Consider the following 23,958-nt stretch of genomic DNA (forward strand, 5'->3'; position numbering starts at 1 on the left):
GAACACTTGGCGTATAGCTTGGCTTACAAAACTGTTTGTTGAATGAATAAATAAGAGTGGTAGAACCAGACTCAGATCTAAGACTTCCTGTCTTAAATCCAGTGCTTTTCTCAATATATCACAGCTAATAAGAGTGACACAGTGTGGTAGAGGACTAAATACCAGATGACAGATTTCCTATTCTTAATCTAGCACAATGAAACAAATGGTGAAATGGTGAGAAGTAGCATGGATATTAACAGACCATATTACGTAATCCCACACTGACACTAAAAGTTTAACTACTACATGTAATACAAAATACTTAGTACTAAAGTTAGCAAAAAAATAGTGTCCTTTTATTGGATTACAAACACACAAGAATATTAAGGTATGTATCGTATGTAAACACATTCACATCCTATCCACCAATAAGTGCCTAACTCTTATTCAGAAGCTAACCCAATTTAAAAATGTATTTTCTTATTGTCTTTCACTCCTTTGCTATCTATGAGAGGGCACAGAAACCAAAAGTGATGGAATGCAAATTGGTCAGTGTCGTCTTTTTCTTTTTAGATTCATCAGCCAAAAGCTCCATTGGCTTGGGAAAGAGGTTGAAAATTAGTAACCAAAAATGCTCTTTCATAAATGTTTCTAAAAATTGTCTTCAGTGTCTCTGATTCTATTAAAAAGAATTACCAGTGAACCAGTTTTAAGTAGCAACAATCCAACCCATGCAGATTTTGTAAGGCTCTAACCAAAAGTTTTTTCTTTCCTATTACAACCAAAAGTAAAACCCGTAAGTCAAGGAAACTGTAGCAATGTATTTATTGGAAACGAACTAGACATTACATATATCAGATGAAGATGTAACGATGCATGAAGCATAATCAATGCAACATTTTTTTAAAAAATCACAAAAGAAAAGGAAGTTCATTTTCAAAACAAATGTTGTATCCGAGACACCTCAATCTCTGAACACCGTAATGCAATTCATAATGTTGATTTTGAGCATCCAGAATAAAACTTACTTCAAACTGAACAACTGAAAGGAAAAGTTTCTTTTCCCAACTTGAAGATTCCTTGGCTACCACCTGTGTATCATACACATCAGGTAGTTTTCATCACCTGATGAAAACAGTACCCAGATGATATTTGTCATATCCCTTATAGAGAAATTTGGGGGAAATCCAAGCAACAAATCAGTTGGTGGCCCCAAGTAAATGAGGTACCTAGAATCAGCATTTTCTAGAACCTAGAAATTACATTAACTTTACTAAGACTTTATTTCCTTTTAAAAACTGCCTGGATTAGAAGGCATGCTGATTTGTAACAAGAGTCATTACATTAACACTGAGTAACAGTGTGGAGGAAGGTACCAGACACATATCACCTGCTCATTGAGGTTTTCCGAAACCGTTAGAGCTTTACTCCTCTGCTCTGTAATACACTGCAGCTTGTGTATATAACAAGCTCCCTTTGAAGAAAAGTATCCCAGATAATCCATCTGTAATAATATAAGTACTGCGAAAGCAGTAATGATAAATATAGTTTGGAAAGGCAAAAATGCTGCTCAACTTTCAGAGACACTCTCACAGAATCATCTCTGAAATGGAGAATTTCATGTGCACTTTGAAAATTACTTCCCTTCCGCACACCGAGCATGCGAGAATGTCCTCTAATAAGTTCTCTGTGGCTGAGAAAGTCAGGCATCCAAATGCAGAACTGCAGGTTTCAGAAGGGCTTGGTGCCACTCTCTTCTGCCCTTCCAAAGGATTTCAATAGTTTGCTTTAAACATTTCACAGTTCTCATAAGTTTTCACATGGAAGGGGAAGATGATTACAAGCTGGCTATAGTTTAATGATTGGCCAAAATAATAATAATAGTAATTTTTTTAAAACTACCTGAACACAGAATATCATCTTTAGAAAACCAATCATAATTATATTTTCTTATCCTTCATTTAATATAGAGAGAACAAAACTAAGAGCTCCCACATTTTGGTAAGAAAATAGCAAATCTTTGTCACCAACTCTGGCACCAAGAAAAGGGGAGTCTGTTTACAACTGTAGGAGTAATTTTAATAAAAAAGGGGAAAAGCTGATCTAGACAATTTAAGTACTAACTTAAAATTCCAAGACCTGATATTTTTAGTTTGAGTTACAATACAGGTCTAATTTGCAAGAAAATTAAGAACATTCTCTCACCTTGACCTGGATGGGCAGACTCACCACAGCATCTTGCCTTCTCTGTAAGCATGTCTAAAGAAATGCCTAACCAGACTCAAAATGCATGTAGGCATTACATGCTGTTGGCACAAAACAGGCCGGGGGCGGAGGAAAGCCCCCATTTTCCTGGAAAAAAACATAGTAGCATGACTGGCAATCAGTCATTTTCCAGATACATACAGTATCAGTACTTTTTAAGACAGATACACGTAACGTTACACAAATGTTTCCACCTCCTCACCACTGAGTGAAACATACTGTTCTTTGGAGAAAAAAATACATTCATTTTTTTCAAGTGTATTTCAACAGGCAAAGAGGCTCTAGGTCTGTTTCACTACAAAGACAAAATGATTTCACATGTGACCAAGGGGGATTTCACGTTAGCTTCCCTTTGGCGTGGATTTCATGAAGTTTTGATTTAAAAAAATACAACAACAACAAAAATTGCTCTAAATATACATCTACTCCTTTGATCCGAAAGCATGAATTCCTTATGTCCATTGTATGTATATATGTACACAGTCAACAACAAGAAGAAAAACCAGTCTACCTATATACAATGGCTTCGGATGGGCAAACTAAGGAGAGCAAGGCCCTCGGGCTGGGACTCGGGCGGTTCGCATCCGCCAGCCAGCAGGGGGGTCCGGGGGTCCCGGGCTGGGGCCAGCGGGCCGCTCTGGCTTTCCGGAGCCTTCTCAGGGCACGTGCTGCCAGGATGGCTCTGTGTCACCTATGGCTTGTTTCCTGTCTTGGCTTTGTTGTTAGCGTTACTGTCCAGGTCTCTCAGCAGGGAGTCGCAATTGGCCAGAGCATCCGCGGGCAGCAGCTTCCGGATTTGCTCCACCGTCTTTTGATAAGCCATTTTCTCCTGCTCCAGGGTCCGGACTAAAGACTTCATTTTGGTCTCTCGGGTCAAAAGATTTTCCAGATTGGATTCCAAGGTCTGGATTTTAGCATGAGCTATCTGTTAGAGGGGAAGAAAAAAAAATCCCCCAAATCAAATATTTGAAGACTCTGGTTCTTCATTGTAGCAGCAGCCAGAACTTACATGTGTTAACCAATCATATCATCTGACTTAATAAAATAGTGTGGGAAGCAAATACTCTGAAACCTTCCATGGAGATGTATAGATTTCTTGAAAATATAATTATGGCACTGACACAATACATCTCATTTCACTGAATACACCAACAAGGTCATGTTAAGTCATGATGCCGAGGTGGTGAGAAGCCTCCCTCCCCACACCGGGGTTCCCCTGGAGTGAGTGGGATCTGACATGAAGAAATGGGAGATTCTCGACAATGGCTTGGCCTGCTGAAAGAGGCTTTTCACTCTCTGACTGGACCGGCAGGGTTTCTTAAACACATACTTAGGGTCCTGTAAGTTTTTATGGGTGTCAGGGTGCCCATGTATCTTGGGAACCCGGACGTGGTGGTAACGTTGAACTGCCAATGAAACAGTTTGGAACCATTAATAAAAATTATAGTACAAAGTAGGTGCAAATCCACTTTCCCGCAGAAGGAAGTCCTCAGTTTATCACCACTGAAATATCCACGTAACAATGAACAATATCCCAACCGTTTATTTTTCTGTTTGAAAACAAACACTGGCTCTTTTTTTGAATAGGAAAAGGCATACAATTTTCTATGGGCCAGAGCTAATGTAAGATGAAGTGAAAGAAGTTAGAGACCCTGTTCTTGGAGAGCAATTACTCCCCAAATGAGCTCCCTCATTTCTGAGCTCTTTCTCTCCTACCTGGTCCAGAGGACTCACCACATAGAAGCAAACTGTAGTGTTGTCTACGTTGGGAACAGGTGCAGCATTGGAAAGTGGGGGCTAAGCCGAAGCCAAGGAACTATTAGGCACTGAAGCTATAACTTGGAAATCTCCCCCACCCCCAAAAAAGGTTCACCTTCTAACCTCCCCCACCACTGAACATTTTTAAGCCCCCCGCTCAGGGGTTGAATACACAGCACACATCATACAATTTGCAGATGCAGAATGTTAATTTCTACTAAACTGCTTACTGCATTTGTCAATGCGCATTCATTTATAAATAAATATACAGTATTTTATATTCCCTAGTAATTGTAAACTCCTTGATGTCAGGATTACGTTTTATACGCTTTCATTCAATTCTCTCAAATATGTCTCCTTTTCTTTCCATTTATGTGAATTTTATCCTAGCCAATTCTCGTCATGCCCAATCAGATTTATGCAAATGATTTCTAACTGGTCTCCCTACCTTCTCTCCTTATTCTAATCGAAGTTTCCAGATTGGTCTTTCTAAAGTATTGCTCAAAACCTTTGAGAGATTTCCCTCAACAGTATTAAAGACATGGTCTTCTGCTTCACACAGAAAGTTATCTACAATTCTGCCTTCATATTTATCCCATCTCTCCCCAACATAAATCTTAAACTGATGCCAAGCTTACTTTGCTGTTCTGCCCCATCCTCCTTATTTACACTAAACCCCCTCTTCCCCACAGCACCTCATTCATTTCTTCCACCAACTCTTCAGAGTTGGCTCAAGCCCCAAGTCTCCCAGGCTCGTCCCAGTGTCCCAGATGTAACCCCTCCTCCCTTGAATTTAACCAAATGTGTGCAATATCCAATCGGTACTTAACCAGATTCTGCTTTGAACCGCCATTTAACTATTCTGTGAGTGTACATTTCCTCTCCCAAGTGATATTTAAATTGATATGTGCATTGGTATCCCCACAGCACTTGGACATAGCCTGACACATGGGCCCATCGTCACAACCGTTCAACCCTTGTCACATTTCTATCATTCCTGGTATAGTTCTGTGTAGGCAGGAGGCATCTGAGTGCTGTTTTGGTCAATCTTCATTACCTGTAATTTTTCAAGGAGGTCCATGTTTTGTCTTTTGAGTTGGTTATTGGCCCTCTCCAGCTTCTCCACAGGTTCACTGTCCTCGCAAGCATATGAAGATTCCTGAAGCTCATCCTGCAGCACGTGATATTCCACCTCATAGGCATGTAACTGTTTTGAAATATCCATCTCAAAAACCTGCCGTGAAAACACCAGGGGTTAGACTGACGTTTGGTACATACACCAAGATACAGTCCATGTATGTGGTGTACTTCACAGGGATTCCCAATACTTATTAATTAGGAATAATATGACATACCAAAAGGAAGACTACCTAGCGTGACTATCAATATAAGGATAAACAGATTATTTCTACACAGTTGAAACATTCTCACAATAACACCAAGATACTAGAATAAGTTAATGTTCAAAGACATTTTGCAACCAAAATATACATAATCCCAAAATGTAGCATACCAGATAAACAATATCCATTACTGAGTAACTCTTATCTAGGTTAGAGATCATCTTTGCTGATTCATAAGCAAAATTGCATAGACTATTTCTGTTATAATGGGACCCAAAGCCTTTTTAGTGATTTGTGAATGGGGAAGAAAGGTCTCATACTAAATATTTTCATCCATTTGCTAACCCATGTGAGCCTCTTAGGAGTCCCTTACATATTGTGTCACACAGAGCATTTGCACAATTGCACACCTTAAGCGCTCGCAGAGCTGTAGGCTTTAGTTGGGGATGCCTCTTCTCTCCCATATGACCACCAAATAGGAAGACAGTTTACTTAGCAGTTAGAGGATAGGTGACCGCTCCTTAGTCTAAACTTGCAAGGGGACGTGAGGCAGCAGCTGCCATTTAAGCAATGGTGTCTACACTAACATTGTGAAAATAAACCATGAAGGATCTGACTTATTAACTTATCCTACTACCAGTAGAGACCTCAATTCTTAGAATTTCAGTGAGAATTCTAGACAACCTGGTTACCCCTCTTGCACAAGCATCACTTTTTCTCTACTAGTGGATACGGACATAATGGACTACTATACAACAATTGAAAATGACGGCACAGATCTATATTTCCTGGTATGAAAGAATGTCTAATACCATATATTTTAATAAATAACAAAAATCTAAGTTATACAATAATATGTATAGTATGCTTTACTTATATAAAACTATACCCATATTTATATGTGTATATAAGCAAAGAGAAAATTGTAAAGGAAGTTTAAACAGTTTTGTATCTCAAGGTGTTATATTTGCAGTTACTTCTCTTTTCTTCTTTGTGCTTTTCTGCATTATTTGCATTTTTTACAGTGACTATAAGTGAAGCTCACCACAGTCTCCTTTAATATCAGCAGTTCGTTCCATGGTTAATCAACTAATTGTTAAAAATGTCTCTATAATATCAAGTCCAAATCTACCTGTCTATAAATTATGTCCATTCATCTTAAAAATAATCTCCAAAGCCAGGCAATTCCCTTATTAATTTTAGAGAGAGGAGATCTGATTTCAAATCACACCTCTCTAAAAGTGCAATCTCTGACTACTTGCCAGTCCAAAAAGATATTTCTAAAGAAGTAATAAACAAGTAAATATGTAAATAAAAGCTATATTTTCAGCTTATAGAACATTTTAACAAATAAAAACTGTTCATAGATATTTACAGAATAATCTGCTTGTGATTTTACTCCGGGTAATGGAAAGAAAATTTTCCATGTAATGATACAATGAGTTTATGTAATAGTGTGAATTATAGTGTACGAAACTCTTCAACCTAATTGGTTACATTTGCTCCTAAAAAAAATATGAAACATTAATAGAATCATTATTGTTATTCCCACTTTGTATGGGAGGAAGTTGAGATTCAGAGAGGTTGTAACTTGCCCACTGTCACACAGATCGTAGGTAGCAGGGCACCAGAACAAGATACTCCCTTTCTCTTGCTCTAAACTCTCCCTTTTCTGCCTCTAGAAAAGTAGCGAACTTTATCAATACTCATAAAAGATGACAGCCTCATTTACAAATCTGGTCTTAAGCTTGTTCATGTCATCTGAACAATATCAATATATAATTACTACTTACCTAGTCCCTATGAAGAGCAGGGACTAGATATATTGTGTACGGATTAGTCATTTGCTTCTCTGCCCTCATCCATTCTGCTGGACCCTGGGAGGCAGACCTGGGTTCTCTGCACTTCTCTACACTTCCTTTCCTGCTCGCTTCTCGTTGGGTATGGCCAGTGGGAGTGGCCAGCAGGAGAAAAATTGGTTGGGTATGTGTTCCTTGCTCCTTCATTGCCTGGCTCACCAACAACCTCCAGAGATCCTCCCTCCATAGTCCCTGCAACTTGCTGGGCCTGGTGACACTATTATATCTTCCCCTGTCCCCTCAGCACCATGAGTAAGAACAGCTTCTCTCTGTTACTAGCTGCTGGGCATCTGGATATGCATGTTTGTTTCCTTTAACTCTGCCCACACCTCTGTAAATGTATCCTCATTTGAACCACTGAAGGTAGACCTCATTTCTGCAAGGGACCCTGGTTGACACAAGTCTCATCATTTAAGCCTCACAAAAACCCTCGGATCAGTACTGTCCCACTTGGGAGGTGAGAATACTAGAGTTCAGAAGGTTACACTGATGTGTGCAAGCCAAACAGCTAATAAAAGAGCTACAAGATGATGCAAATCCAGTATTGTCTAATTCCAAAGCCTATGCTCTTGCCACATGTCCTCATATACAGAGGGTGCCAAAAAATGTATAAGAAAGGAAAACTGTATTAAAATTGTAATACTCAATATATACTGATAAAAAAGATGAATACAAGTCACATTTGACTTCTGCAATTATAAGTGGTGCTCAAAGCGGTTACCATCAGCATCCAGACACTTCTGATAAGAGCAAACTATTACTTAAGTAACGCTGACCAAAGTGTCCACTGGTATACATCTTTTTGGCACCCTTGGTATTTTTAAACAGAATTGACAATATTACAAAGGCAAGTATTTCTCATTTTTTTATTTATTAGGTCTTCCTAATACTCTCAATTCTATCTTCAGCCTTACCATTGGTCTGAATTAAAAGATTCGTTAAAAACTCATTACGTAGCAATGAACCACTTTTCCTGTGCACAACCACCTAGACAATGTCACAATATAGAAATTTCACAATAGTCTCATTTCTAAACGAAATATATCTGACCGAATTAAAAAAAAAAAACCTGTGAAGCAAAACTACCTCTTCATGCTAAAACATTTAATATATGAGTAGCAGAAATTGTGTTGTCTTATATATTATTATAAACATTTAAATCATACCTGGGTGATAATTTTTTCCATTTCAGATGTATTCATATCAGGTAGTGTGCTTTTAAGAAATTCAACGATATTTTCAAAGTTTTCACATTCCATTATAAGTGTCTCTTGGCTGCTCAGTAGGCTGAGAGCAACCTTAAATATAACTTCAGTTCCCTGAAGAAAAATAATATCTGAAAAAAGAGATATAATTTTCATGATCAAAATTATGCATCCACTATTATAAATAGCATGCTCTTTGTGCTAATAGTATTTTTGTGTGTTTTTGTTGTAACTGTTGTTTTCAATTACTGCAATGGAATCACTGAATAATTTGCAAAAGAACACTGGTCAAAATTCACCTAGATTTAAAAAAATAATATGACTGAAACAAACAGATGTTTATTCTTTTTACTTATTTAAGAATCTCTGATAAGGTCAGGGTAAAAAAAAAGGATAAATTATATACCTGTTTGTCTCTGTATTTATAATTTTTAGTGAACAAATTTAACAGAGGCTAGGTAAATCTCAAAGACAGTTATCCAACTAATACTTAAATTTTTCACAAGGCGAACACACAAATAAACATAACCAATTAGTACTATTTAAACTACATCACCATAATAAAAAAAGCAAATGAACTGGTTACTATGTAATTAAATCTATAAAAGAGGACATTAAAAAAAATAAAAAAAACTTTAAAAGAAAAATCAAAACGATTAAGTAATCTAAATCAGATGGGAAAGAGGAAAAGAAAAGCTACCCTAACTTTGAACTCTGGTTCCTAACAAATAGAAACGTGCACTACCCTGTTTCCCTGAAAATAAGACCTAGCCGGACAATCAGCTGTAATGTGTCTTTTGAGGCAAAAAATTAATATAAGACTCAGTCTTACTTTAAAATAAGACCGATCTAATAATATAATATAATACAATATAATATAATATAATATAAAATAAAATAAAATAATATAATGCCAGGTCTTATATTAATTTTTGCTCCAAAAGATGCATTAGAACTGATTGTCTGGTTAGGTCTTATTTTCAGGGAAACATGGTAGTTTTGAAAAGTACCAAATACTTTTGTATAAAAGTTTCTCTCAATCTATGCCATTCTGTAATCAATAATAAACAACAGGGAGTCTTTAAAAAGATTGTGAAACAGTTATTCCACATGTGGTCATTCTTCTTGCTCAAGCATCTTACCCTTTCCTGAGAAACTCTATTCTTTACTAAATTAGAAGAAAAGGATTTAGCAGCCATTATAACGCTATTCTGATAACAAAACCAAACTGCTAGGGAGATTTGTTTCTTGAACTCTGATATCAAGTTTCCAAGGGTAAGTCACGTTTATTAAATACCACTATCAATTTGCTATTCTGTGTAACATGTGGTAAAACAATCGGCTGGAAGTATAATCCTTAGAGTAAACAACACTGTTCCATTTAATCATAGGCATCTCTTACCAAAAACTCGGGCTACAAATCCTAATGGAAATTGAGAGGCAAACAATGTGAGGAACCAGGGGGCAGCATAAAGACTGGGGCTTATTTCATTTTCTTCCAGATGATTGTAGAGATCTCTGTGATAGTCATGGAGGAGTCTGGACAGCTGGTACATCTGAATCTAAAATTTAATTTGGAGAAGAAAAATGAAATATGCATTTATCTGTGGGTATATAAAATACTAACATTATTGCTCTAATATTTAATAACAAATGTATATATAGTCAATAAATAAAAGCTGCATTTTATTTTTATTATTATTATGTTAAAGTTGATATTAAAGTCCAAGTTCACTTAACTGAGGTCATAAAAGCAGGTCACGGAAAGGCCGTCTCAGACTACTGAGCAAGTTTCGCTATCACGTGTGATTTGGTTTCACACATATGTGAAAATGGTCATTTTTCTTTAGGTAAGAAGGCATTGCTTTTGGAATTTAATCTGTGCAAGGTCCATTCTAATTTCAGACCAATTCCAGAAAAGCCTCCATTCTAAAGACTGTACCACATTCAGTTCAGAAGCAAAGCCTCATGCTACTTGCTGGGCTCAGCACCGGATTTGTGATGGAGTTCTGGCTTAGACCCACCAGGCAAGCTGCAGCGCTAGGACCATGTTAAGCTTAGGATGTTATGGAGCCAGAAGTCTGTGATGTGATTTCTACTATCCAAGCTATTCCAGCAGCACATTTTTCATGACAAAGGGCATTAAAGCAAAAAGTGCAGTCTGGATGTTCCTCGTATTAAAAGAAGAAATTATTTCATGTGGCTACTGAGTTGATTACTGGTATTTCAAAAAAAATTACAAAGACAGCACAGAGCATCTTTTAAACTCTTATATCTGTGGTAACTACAGGTTAAGCTATAACAAATAATAAACAAATTAGTGACTTATGTTTTAATTTATATTTTTATATAGTAATACATTAAAGAGTAGTTCAATGATCAGTTACATTAGCTTGACATTTTGGTGTGAAAGGTATATAATATTTTATAAAATCTAGCAGAAGTTCTTTCATTACAACATATCAAAATATCACCCTTAAATAGTTAGCTCTATAAAAATACATTAAAGTATTGAGCTATATTGTGAATTCAGCAATGTTGCTTCCAGTGCACAAAACTAAAAATGAAGGTACTATCTGTAAATAAAGCAAACTATTTGTTTGATCTTTAACACATATCTGTAGAAAGTAAAGTTCCATACAAACTGTAAAAGGAAAGAATTAAAGAGCCATAGAAAGTTGTAGCTATAAAATAAGAAGCTTAGCTACAGTCAAACATAAGAGTTTTAAAATAAGATTATCTTAATAAGTCATATTTTAAAAAATCATATATTTCCTTTAGGCCATTTACAATTTAGAAATTAGACATATTGAGCTACATCTATAAAAGAATTAGTATTTTGATAGTACGAAAATCAGAGAAGTTGAATTAGCAGAATAAAAAGAAAGCATAGCGTCAAAAATATCCTGTTCTTGTTTGGTTATGGTTGTAATACAGAAGCAATTTTTCAATGTTTAACTTTTTTTTAAAGGACCTTACCTTTTCTCCTATATTCTAAATTAGGGGTGGAGAACATTTCTTCCATCAAGGTATATATTTACATTAAATTTCTTTTGAAAAAGTCAAATAAAAACACAATTCAGTCTTTCTTCAAAAGAAACTTTAATAATTCAAATGCCACTTTCTAAGAATAAATAATTATTCCATTCTACCTTACAGATAATATGGCAAATCTTCAGATGGCAGAGCTAGAACTAGCAGATGGGAGATGCAGAGATAGACGAGAGGGTGGCAGAAAGAAGATGGGAAAAAGTAGAGATCAAAGACTTCATATAAAAAGATATAATGCTTTTATACTTGATACAGAAAACAAGAGACTCAAAACATAATGAGACATAGAAGGGAACTCAGCCCCCTCCTTTTACAGGTAAGGTAACTGAGACCCAGATCCTGCAACGGCTAAGCTCACGCCATGCAGGTAATGAGAAATCCTACCAAGGGATCCCAACCCCACTGCTGCTTCCACTTTTGAAAGTCATATTGATTGGATAAAAACCACTCTCTGTTCTAGAAAGTGGAGAATTGTATGTATCTCACTTTACAGAGCAAAAAGATCTACCCTCCTAGAATAAGGTCCCCTAATCTTGTGGCCTATAAGAATGCTACCACCCAAGATTTTAAAACATCTGCATTTTCATAAATATAGATATGACAGATTTCCTAGTAATTGCAGATCATATTACATTAATGTTTAAATCCAATTTATATGAATTTTTATAATGTCAAACTGATAAGACATTTTTAAATTGAAAAATCGCTGCATTTTTAAAGTGATAGCTGTATCTCTCTTTCCATTTATGGATCAAAATCAACTACTCACAGGTACTCTCCATTCTTTGAAATTCTAATGATAGCCACCAAACTGGTATTTCCAGAAATCATATTTATTTCATTGGTTACAAGGGCACCAATGCTTTCTACCTGATGTAAGATACAGGTAAACTGTTTAGACATAAAGTAAAAAATAAAACCTTCCACAGTCATGATTTTTTCACTTGTGGAATGTTTAGAAACCTATGAATAGTCATCAATTAGGAATCAAATCACTGTATCTGATTTACGCATCTTGATTGAACAATCTTCATATGAACTCACACCCAAAAGCCCAACATTGAGAACAAAGCCCCACCTCCCAAGGAAAAAACTTCATCTTGAAGGGTAAAGAAAAATGGAGCACTGCTTCTCCATTCATCCTCTCAAGAAAATACCATTTACTATAACATTCATAAAGTGAAAGCACAGTTCTTTTTTGTTGTGGGTTGGTAACTGAAATATTAAATGAAAAAACTGATTATTGGGAACCAGGAAAAAGAGTATAGAGAGGGTGCCAAAAAATGTACACACATTTTAAGAAAGGAAAAAACTGTATTAAAATTGTAATACTCAATTTATACCGATAACAAAAGATGAATACAAGTCATGCATATACATTTTTTGGCACCCTCGGTATTTTTAAAAATACTTTACTTCTTATCTAAAGCATAATATTATGACTGTGTATCATGCCTACCTCATTTCAAAGGAGGAAAACCCTGACATTCCCCTCTTTAAAGTCTTCCTTTATATATTTACTACTATTAATAAAAGCTTTACATTGCAAGGTAGTGGTTTTTGTGATATCATATCTATAAACAAAATTTAAACTTCCTGTTAGAAACCTATACTCTAAAGAAAGTGAAGTTTAAACTAGAGAGGAGAAATGTGTAAACAGGGAGTTTGAAACAGGTTACAGACAACAGCAGTGAATACCAAAATATCTCAACAAGTGCTTCTTCAGAGCACGCTAAGAAAAGCAGGCTGAAACAGTACCACCAACTTTGAACATGTTTTCCTCTCTGAGAACCTATCTGACCTTAAGATAAAAAGAGGGGGATATGGTAAGTTCAAGAAGAGCCATGACATAGACATCTGCCACTTATGCACTCAAAGTAAATGACATTATATTTTCAGATATTGAACAAAAGGTCTAGGATTCTTTTCAACTGACAAGTTGAGGAAAAGTGAATAAAGATGTCTTGCTATTTCCTCCTTGTAACACGTAGACTTAGGCAATAGAGACTGAGTACCCACAACCTTTCTTGAATTGCTCATGTGTTCACTTTAGGAACTTTATGGAAAAGTTATTCTGCACATGGATGGCATGTACTTAGAGATTTAGCAAACTCACATATCCCTCACTAAAACCGTGGACTGAAACATGCTTCTACATTTATCCAAGATGCCAGACAATTGGGTCCCAATTTCCTTAAATCCACTGTAATTTAGACGAGTGCTGCCGCTAAGATTTCTGGTAACAGCTTTACTCATTCCTCGTGAAGATCTACTGCCTCACCTGTAAGGACATCATGTCAGGTCTGTACTGCTTGCGGAAGCCTAGGTCATACATGAGGAATTTCAGCATTTCAAAGGCTTGCTCTTCACTCATATGCAGAAGCAGGACCCCAGCCACAAAGCTGATCCCCTGACAATAACCCACTTCTTTGTCCAGCAATGAGTAGGCTTTCAAAAGGTTGAAGAGCGACAGCTGCCCTGACCCAAGCTGTGCTGAAAAGTAAGGGTGAGTAGGAAATGTCCTTCCTGTAGAGGAAAAGAAAAGAAATATTTCTGAGATGTCCTGAGGCGTTGGAGACCATAGTGAAACTGTAATTCAGTGATTTCCAGAAATAAACAAACACTGTTTTCCAAACCAGTGAGTTGTTTGGAAGTACTCATGTAACTAAGAGTCTCTCTCTCTCTTTCTCTCTCTCTCTCTCTCTCTCTCTCTCTCTCTCTCTCTCTCTCTCTCTCTGTCTCTCTCACACACACACACACACACACACACATTAGCAAGTCCCAAGTCCTACCTGCCAGCAGACCACCACCCTATCTCCACATATATGATAGGGAAGCAAATATAAACATTTAATGCTAACAAGTACTTCATTCTAGAAAAAACATCTACCAACAAATCAAAGACCTACCTATCCAGAAAAGACATAATTTAGTCTGACTGTAAACCAAGGCAGATTCTAAGTTCACATAAAGAACACCCTCCAACAGAAATCAGAATTCTATAAAAGGTATATTATTTAAAAGGAAATCTTAATAGTCCATAAGCAGATGTATTCCTACTTCTCTTGTAATATGATGCTGGAGGGACTTTTTGGGGTTGTTTTGTTTTACATTCATTTATCATTTTGCTCTGTTTCTTAAACCACCTCCATGAGCCATGTAGACCTTTTTTCTGTTTTCAATATATCCAAAAAGTACAAGGCAACTAAAGGGTCAGGCGGATTTAAAAAAAATAATAATCCCCTGTAAAATTCACCTCTGAGTATAAAATTAGCAGACACTTTAGCAAGCAAACACTATCAGTCCTGGATCTCTGCAAAGCTGAATAGAGAAGCAAACCCAACCCGCACCACCAGAGTTACATACACTCGTAGGGGACTCTCCTTGTGTCACGAGAATGAAGGGGGTTGTTAGCTTCCTTGTGAAATGACTAGTCTTGTCAGTTGAAACTTGAAAGAATGCCAGGTTTTTAAATGTTTTCCACTGTATGTGCTTAATTGTGGTTCCCCCACCACCACCACCCCACCCCAGGAACTGATAAGATTAATTCTGCAGAGCAAGTAACTGGGAAGAGATGAGAAAATAAAAACACACTGAGGAAACACAGATGGCTACAAGTAGAGTCAAATAAGCAATTTTTAAAATGATCATTTTACTTTCTCAGTTAAAATTTTTGCTAAAGAAAACTATAAATAAGTTATATAAATAAGTCCCTGTAATCTGATCTCATCATCTCCTGCTCTTTATTAGGACATCTTGTCTAGCCCTAAATGTAAATGATCTCAATTTCTAGTCTCATCAATTTCCAGTCACAGAACCACAGCTCTGCAGGGAAGCACAGCGATTACCTAGTTTAATGTACTCATTCAAAACAGAGGATTGAAACTCAGAAACAAAGTAATTTGCCTAAAACCACAGTTCAGTAGTAAAACCAGGAGAAGAACTGAAGTTTTCAGTTTCTCTGTAAAATTCTTTTTTAATTTTATTGGGCTCAAAAACTATTAATTGAGTCGGGCCCTTTCCTAACAAAAGCTGTTTGTCATCTAAAAAGAACAGAGATCAAAACTAGATTTTGGACAGTGATTTTTATATGCTCTAATGTAAAATATAAAAGTGACTCCAAATATAAGGCAATCCCTTGTTTTCACAAATGGACTTAATATCTGTCCACTTTAAACACATCCCCTTTTAGAGACACAGATGAAAATAGTCAAATGTCTATGTACAATATTTAATCCAATAATTGAGATATTTTAAAATAATAAAATATAATATGTTATTTAGAGAAAAACTAGAGATCATGTAAATTTCTATATTAATTTATTTGAAAGTCAGCATTTACAAAGATTGGGAATTCTCCCTCAGGTCATAAGCACCCTTTCATAAAACATCAGAAAAGCTAATTTTTCTTTTCCTATAGAGATGTATTCATGATTTCCACAACATAACTACCTATTGTATTGCTTTTTAAAGTCATAGTCAAAGGCTTGTTTCCAGCAATATGTCCAGCCATACTTAGTAGACCTTTGTTAAATTGTTTTAGTACCCCTTTTAACCTATTCTAACCTATATCAAAACCAGTATTGATTGAAATAATAATTGTCTACCCCAAACAAAAGTCAGTTATTCAAAACACAGGAACTGAGAGTACATGATAATGTGACCTTTAAAATGATTCAAATACAAGATCACTCCCTTCTCAAAAGGTAATTTTGGGGATAAACACGTCATTTTCTACTCAGACTTCTATGGTACCTTCAACCAGATATCAAGCCAACTTGCCCTTAAAAAAGGGCAAAGTTGGCAACTCTGCATAGGCTAACAGATCCTCTTTACCAATACCAAACAAAACAAAATAACAAAACAAAACAAAACAAAACAAAAACCTCAAAAAGGAACCTATTGTTTACTTTTGTAAATAATAATCAATATGACAAACTTACCTAAATCCACGAGAATAGCATGCTGCTGGGCGGTAAGCTGCTTTAGGAGTTCTTTATAGGATATGTCAGGAGGTTGTTGTTTATTAGGTAATCTGTGCCTCAGGCGATATTGTAAAGCTAGAAACTGCCAGATTTCTCCTCGCCGACTTTTGGGAACACCTAGAATTAAAGACGAAAAAGCAAGGTCCTGAACTCTGGAATGAAGTGGCTAAACCACAGCTGCAGAGCTATGTCACGCTTGAACACAGGCAGCTGTATTGCCCCACATGCCACCGTACCATCGGTCAGCCCAGTGTACTGACAGCAGCATATTCTGACACGTTTAAGCCTGCAGCTGCTGATGTCTTGCAAAAGAGAACCAATAACAACGGTAATAATGGCAATATTAACAATATCAGCCGGTACTGAGCAAGCACCGAATGCAACATTGATTGAAGGTGCCTTGTTACTGAGCACAGTACCGGTACTCAGAAAACAACCCAATGAGGGAGGTAATTAATATTATCCCCACTTTACAGATGGTGAAAGTTGAGGCAGAAAGACTAAGTAACTTGCCCCAGTTCACGCAGCTAGTAAGAGGCAGTTTAGAATTAGAACTCCAGATGTCTGGTTTCAGAGGCCAAATCCCGAAATGTATTACTGCCTATTTTCACTTTTTTATTTGGTTCGAAGCGAGTAATAAATGCCAATATTCATATTATAACTTCTAAATATGTGTCATCAACCAGTAACTTTGTAAGACAGAACTAAATAGCATTCTTCTGTGGTCATAAAAACATGAAATAATAAAAATGATAAATACCATAGGAAGACATAACTGGAGAGCGACAGAACATCCTCCAGTCTTTCAGAAGAAAATAACCAGCATATACAATGAAACATTAACTCCATTACGCTTGAAAACCAAAGGGCATCACAAGCAATTCAAAGTATGCTGAAACCAGGTTTTATTTTGTTTTCTTTTATGCCAAAGGACATGGAGTAAGGACTGGGAAGGACAGAATTCGATTCCGTACAGAGCAGGTAATTTTATTTCACTAAGTTTATTTCAGTTCAGATAGACTGCATCTGGAATAAGTTTCTGAGCTCCAGCTGGTTAAAGGAAGATTTAATGGCACTCATCTTTTTGGATTGCAATGCCACAGTTTGCATAAGCTGAAAGTACTATGGTCCGAAAGGTATAACTCAGGCTCACTGACATGATTTATAAGACCCTCCACAACATAGCTCCAAACTACCTTTTTCAGTCCAAAACCTCCCATTCCCCACCATATACTAAGTAGAAGAAGCTTATGATTATTTTCACCCCTCCAGTTTCTTACTGTTGCCTTATGGGATGCCAAGCTCCCCAACTTGAGTGCCAAGTGTATTTCTGTTTGTCCTTTATAGATAGATGAGCCTGAATGCCATTCTTCTGCTAAAGCTCTCCCTACCATCTCTGGGAGTAACCACTCCACTTTCACATACTGTTTGACTCATATTCTAATGCTGTGATACTGGATTGCAGTTCACTCTACACTGTATGGTTGGCTCTTTTCCATCCTTCAGTGGTAAGCTCCTTGAGAACAATGAGCATACTTTCATCTCTGTATGATGAAATCTAAGAATATACTTAAAACTTTTGTTGGATGAATGAATGAGTGATCTCATGTAAAACGCCATTTTTAGAGCATAATTTTCATTCGTCCAGTAACTGAAACAGATAACATGTGGGCTGTTTTATTCAACATCCAATAACAATTTTACAAAAAGGTAATTCATTTCAGTTAAACAAATGTTTATGGAGCATCTAATATGTAGCAGAGTGTAGAGCACGGCACTAAGGGGACCTCATCACTGAGAGATGAATAAATCCATTCTCAGGAACATTAGTCTCAGTCATTCATCCATCCATTCATTCATTCGGTAAATAAGTAACTTGTGCAAGATGCTGTTTTAGATGCTAGGCATGCAGTGGTGGGGTGAGAAAAACATTAAACAGATAGACACATCCATTCAAAATTACAAATTATGTTAAGCACAATTCAAGAGAAGGAATCATGAGAAAGAATAATAAGGCAAAACTGATTCCTTTTGGTGGAGGGGAGGGAAGAGAGTACTGCTTCTGAGGAAATGGTATTTGAACTGAGAGCTGAAGGTTAACAGGATTCGCTAGGCTGGGAGTGTGAGCAGCAATCATTTCAGAAGAAAAAAATGTGTGAACGCCCTGAGAGGGGCAGAGGGAAGGGTAGAGAATGGAGGAGTGAAGAAGATGGGATGGAAAGAAAGGGAGATGGGAAATGGGGAGAGGTAAAGAGTTGAGGAAGAAGAAGTGTAGGCAGAGCTGCAGCATTCCACTCATGAAATAGTCAGGGACATACGGGGACCCAGAGTAGTTCAGCCTCTGCAAAGTGCATGCTACCAGGTAGGAAGAGGCAGAAAAGGAGATCAGAGAGAGGAAGGAAGAGATTATGGAGGGCCTTTGGCACATTATTCAGAAGTTTAAACTGTATCCTCTAAGAAATGGGGAGATAAGCAACCCTAAAACATCTTTAAAAGTCATACCAAAGAATGGTGTGATCTCCGTCTCACACATATTCTATTAATCACTATTCAGTCTCCCAAATAATGCATTCAATGAAAATCTTTAGGATTTCCATATCTTCAAGAAAAAAACACCAGTATATTGGCTTGTAAATATAGCATCTTACAAAATTAGTCTTAATTTAAACCTAGCTATGCAATAGTTTCACATATTATCACAAACTTTTAAAACAAGATTCATTATCGGATTTCTTTGGATATTTTCAGATTTTTATTTTATACCAAGTTTATGCAGGCCGCGGAGTTTCTCATTTTAATGTATTTAACCTGGGTCACAGAGATGCACCTAAAGTATTCACGTTAGTTTTAAACTTAAGATGTTTAAATATCAGTCATTTTACATGGCAGAGCAGCAATGCAATGTAATGGCTAAATAAAAGTGATTTTTCCAAAATAAATAAAAGAATAAATAGATGGAAGGAAAACTGATTAATTGAAAAGAATATAATTCTTTATATATAAACACATGCATGTTGGTGAATATACATAAATGTACATAAACACTTCAGACCAAATGATGGAAATGAGTCAAATTTGAAGTCTAAATTATTTTTATGGATATGAGCAAAGCTCTGTACCAATCAATGTACAGGCTCCTTCTTGGTAAACAACACAGAGCTGAGAACAGCTGGTTGAAGGAGGCAGGAAAGTCTATAGAAAAGGCGTCTGTTTTCTCCTCAGGGACAGACTGTTAGCATCATTTCTTACCAACTGAGTCACTGACTGCAGGCAGAAACAAATTACTTTCCTTTTTTTTTTTTTTTTTTAATATAGGCAAAGCACAAAGACAAAAGTATGCCTGAGCTGCACAAATCAAAATATCTCTGAAGCTGTTCTAAAAAAAAAAAAAGTTGAGATGATCCAGAATACCTTCTTTAAGAGAAGTGTGAATATCTTCCATATCACATCTGATTTTCGCTCTGCTGTTTAACAACTTCTTATCCCAGGTTATTAAGACCTCCTTCTGACAGACACCAACCTCTTCATAGTCCAATTTAACTTTTCTGGACTGGAGTTCATGTCTGCTTGCTGAGAAAAACAAGAGAATTTATGTAAGACCGATGTGTTTTAAAAACAGTATTTTAAACATTTTATTGTATTTGTAACACTATACCAAATGATGTTTACGAATCCACCACTAATATTTTCTTAAAAAGAAAACTTTAAAAAAAAATTGATAATACGTAAAAGGTTCTCAAACTTTGAGTCATTTCATGGAAGAAAATATCAAGAATAACTTCCTATGGAGGTTTTATTCTGTATCTTAGAGATGGTAACTCCGCTAAGCATAAAAAACAAACCATGTTTGCTATGCTGTAAAGTTTAAATTTTGAAAAATGTGATAACCTCAGAAGTGACAGCTTACATCATTTTAAACACCATTAAAATGTTAATATTGGGGGTGGCCGGATGGATCAGTTGGATAGAGCACGAGCTTTCAACAACAAGGTTGCTGGTTCAATTCCCACATGGGATGGGGGGCTGTGCCCCCTGCAACTAAAGATGGAAAATGGCAACCGGACTTGGAGGTGAGCTGCACCCTCCACAGTAAGATTGAAGGACAACAACTTGGAGCTGATGGGCCCTGGAGAAACACGCTGCTCCCTAATATTCCCCCAAAATATTTATTTAAAACCATGTTAATATTTTATGTTTGACATATATAAGAAACCAATGCCTTATGCTAACCTTGATTCCAGAAATATTTGACCTTGAAAACTTGATATATTCTTATAACTATTTCCAGAGTTATCAACTCTGCCCTTAATAATACTGAGTTATGTGTTCCTATGTTCATTTTTAATCTTAAAGAGGAAAATTCATGTTACTAAACTTAACACTACTTCCATTTTCTTTTAACAGTACAGAATTCTCTCTCATTTCTTTGATGGTCTAAAATATAAGCCCCGGACACATTAAGAGAAATTCCTATAAAAGCAGTTATCTCAACTGGTCTTTATCTTGAATTATAGATTTCAAAAGGGAGAAGGAAAAAACATCATGTAAGTACATATATATTTTCTCTTTCATTAGGATCACATTGAACGGAGTCCCTCAGAGTAATCTGTATTCATTCAAGTCCATCGTGCTCAACGCCTTACCTTCTGCAACACAAATCTTTGTCAAGCATCCAAAGTCCTCGACAGCACAAAAACAATAGCAGAACGAGTGTTACTCTTTACTTAGCGTGCTAACCTTTTCAGAAGAATTTAAATATCGTATAATAGACTGCTATTCAAGCAGAGCAGAGTAAAAATGGCTACTTTAAAGTCCAGACATAATCAAAAAATAAATCGCACTACAAAAATATTCCTCCTGGACACCACTAGATGGCTTTCTAACACAGTTTAGCTTTGCTTCAAAATATTTGCTTTATATTTCTCTGTGATAATCAAATAATTTTTTAAAGCAGTGGGTTCAAAGCTAATAATGAATATAATCCTACATGTAACTTTACTAATGGTATTTGCACAACGGACAAAGCATAATATTTCCTTAGATTTTCTTTCTCTCCAACCTTCTCTAGACCATTATTCGTTTAAAATAGTAATAAGCACCTATGACAGGCCAGCTGCAAGCCCTGAGGATAAACTGCTGAGTAAGAACACTTCATATTGGCCTTTAACTAAAGAATAAAGAACCATCCAGAAATGATTATCCATTGGCTAGAATTTTAATGGACTAGACTATTTTTTGTCTCTGTTGCTTAAGTGCAGAAATAAATATTGAACTAATAAAGGGTTCTGATCATATATTCTAAATGTCACCTTGTTTCTTATCCTGTCAGTTTATATAGAATACCTGACCCTGGAATATACACAGAGTCCTTTGTATTAAAACATGCATTTCCTGATATTAACACAAATAGTTGAGAAATGCTGTGCTATAGTAGGAGAAGCCCAAGAACCATGGTAAGTAAACCTACTGTTTGACCTTAGGTTAATTCCTCTTCTCTCCAAGTCACTTACTAATTCAGTGAAGAATGAAGAATGGTACTTAATAATCTCTAAGGCCATTTCCAGCTCAAATAATCTGTGATTCTAAAACTCTCCTTTGAAATTTAATATAAGATTCTCCTTGTACATACTCTCAAATGTTAATGAAATATAATTTCATGCTTTAAATGTTTTAAAGGAATATAGTCACCCTTTTTCAACCTCTTTTTCTGTTTAGGAGCTAGTTCAAGATATAACCAATTGCTTAAAAATATGAATTCAATTCCTTTCAGAAATCCATGAGGGTTCAAGTGGGCATACCATTTATCACACTGAACTTTTAAAAGCTATGTCATAGCAATTAATTACTTTTTTATTTTGAATAAAAGAAGATTTATTTCCTAGAGATATTTAAAATCTTAATACTTATCTTGCTGTTAAAAAAAATAAAAAATAAAATAAATTGTGACCTTGCCAACTAAATAAATCTTTTTAAAATTAAAAATTGAATCGAATAGTAGGTATAGTAAGAATCTTAAGACAAATGATGACCACAGAAATGTGAATACCTGTATTTTAAAAAGTTTTTGGAAGACAGGACATTAAAGCAAGCCAGGGACAAATCTAGATTGTACATTTTCTGATAATCTTAAAAATCAAAGGGCCACTTAAGCTAAGTCTTTCATTTTACAAATGTAAAACTCAAGGCCCTTTTATGTTAAGTGATTTGCCCAAGATAATGGCATTGATACATTTTCCTATTGTCCACGCATCTCCTTGTGTGTGATTCAATCAGTACTGTGCTAAATAACATCAATATTTCAAAGTCTGGAAAACACATTCTAAAGCATTTGGTATTCATAAACTTAGTAATAAAGCACCACAAATAGTGCATAGCTATTATAAATTATCCAATTATAAATCTTATGATTTGAATATGATTTTTAAATAGAAAATTTGTAAAACAGTAACAAAAATAGGAACTATAATTTGATACCATGTAATTAGATACTTAATAGGATACAATGTATTTGAAATAGTCATATTTCTGCTATTATAAATACAATTAGCCTGAAAGTTGAAAATCATGTTTAAAAAGAAGAGAAATTGTTTTTTCTTGTTTAAGAGTTTTTTTGTTTTTTTTTAAATAACGCACAATGTCATTTCAGGCATATCAAATACACCGACGATCAAATACATATGGCTATATTATCATATTATCAATGTCCACTATTACCCCAAATATGCTCTTAAAGGTGTCTGATGTTTTAAATCTATTAAACCAAAGCTGGACTTTCTCATGTCACAACCACCACACAAAATAGAAATAAACAATTATAATTGGTAGATAGTCTAGTAAAAGTGCATATACAGTCCAAGAATGAGTGTGTTTGGGAGGCAGAGGGATAATTTTAACCTACATCCATAAATTAGAGTATCATAATCATTTAGCCCTGTTTGAATGGCTAACCTTCAAGTTTCTGGTTTTCTTTTTCCATGCGAAGTAACAAAATTTGTTGGTGTATAGCTTTTCTCCACAAACTTCTCAGCTCTTCTGATTTTTTTCTTCCTTCAGCCTTTTCTGGGTCATTTCCACCAGACATGAATATAACCAGCGGTTCCTCCTCCATGGTTGGAGCAAGAGGGGACAGTGGCAGCAGCTCATTCCTTTCCAGTCCATCTGCAGAGAAGAAAACAGTGAGAGGCATTCCACAGTAGTAACCCAGCCTACAGACGTTTTCTCCAGAATCAATGCTCTCTCATCCTATATTATGCCTTTAAGCTTCTCACAAGAAACTTGCCTGTGAGTTTCTGGAACTAAAGGTTTAAGTAAACTCACTAGACTGAATTCCCCTTCCAGATTTCCCCCTCATAGTGAAATGAAAGCATATGTAATTTTGCCACTTCTTCTTTCCGCACAAAATGACCTATACAGTAGGTGCTCCAAAATGAACTGGCCTTTCCCCAGAGTCTAACACTTCTGCAATTCACCCCTGTGTAGTCTCTGATTGTGCAAAACAAAATGATTATGT

At 36.1% G+C, this 23,958-nt stretch overlaps 1 protein-coding gene across 6 annotated transcripts in view; it reads right to left on the reverse strand.

Annotated features, from left to right (window-relative positions):
• Nucleotides 1–790: 790 nt before the first annotated feature.
• The window catches only part of TBC1D4 (TBC1 domain family member 4), a 175,093-nt gene continuing 151,925 nt past the window's right edge, over nt 791–23,958 (reverse strand). For all 6 annotated transcript variants that reach the window (XM_019738151.2, XM_019738153.2, XM_019738155.2 and 3 more), the window contains 8 exons: nt 23,397–23,606; nt 19,860–20,018; nt 16,407–16,565; nt 13,745–13,989; nt 9,815–9,974; nt 8,374–8,543; nt 5,063–5,239; nt 791–3,172 (listed from right to left, as the gene is read on the reverse strand). In XM_019738151.2, the coding sequence (XP_019593710.2) occupies nt 2,939–3,172; nt 5,063–5,239; nt 8,374–8,543; nt 9,815–9,974; nt 13,745–13,989; nt 16,407–16,565; nt 19,860–20,018; nt 23,397–23,606 (1,514 nt within the window). In that variant the 3' untranslated portion in view covers nt 791–2,938. The remainder of the gene's footprint in view (nt 3,173–5,062; nt 5,240–8,373; nt 8,544–9,814; nt 9,975–13,744; nt 13,990–16,406; nt 16,566–19,859; nt 20,019–23,396; nt 23,607–23,958) is intronic.

The sequence above is a fragment of the Rhinolophus sinicus genome, linkage group LG04 (genome assembly GCF_036562045.2).
Source record: "Rhinolophus sinicus isolate RSC01 linkage group LG04, ASM3656204v1, whole genome shotgun sequence".
NCBI lineage: Eukaryota > Metazoa > Chordata > Mammalia > Chiroptera > Rhinolophidae > Rhinolophus > Rhinolophus sinicus.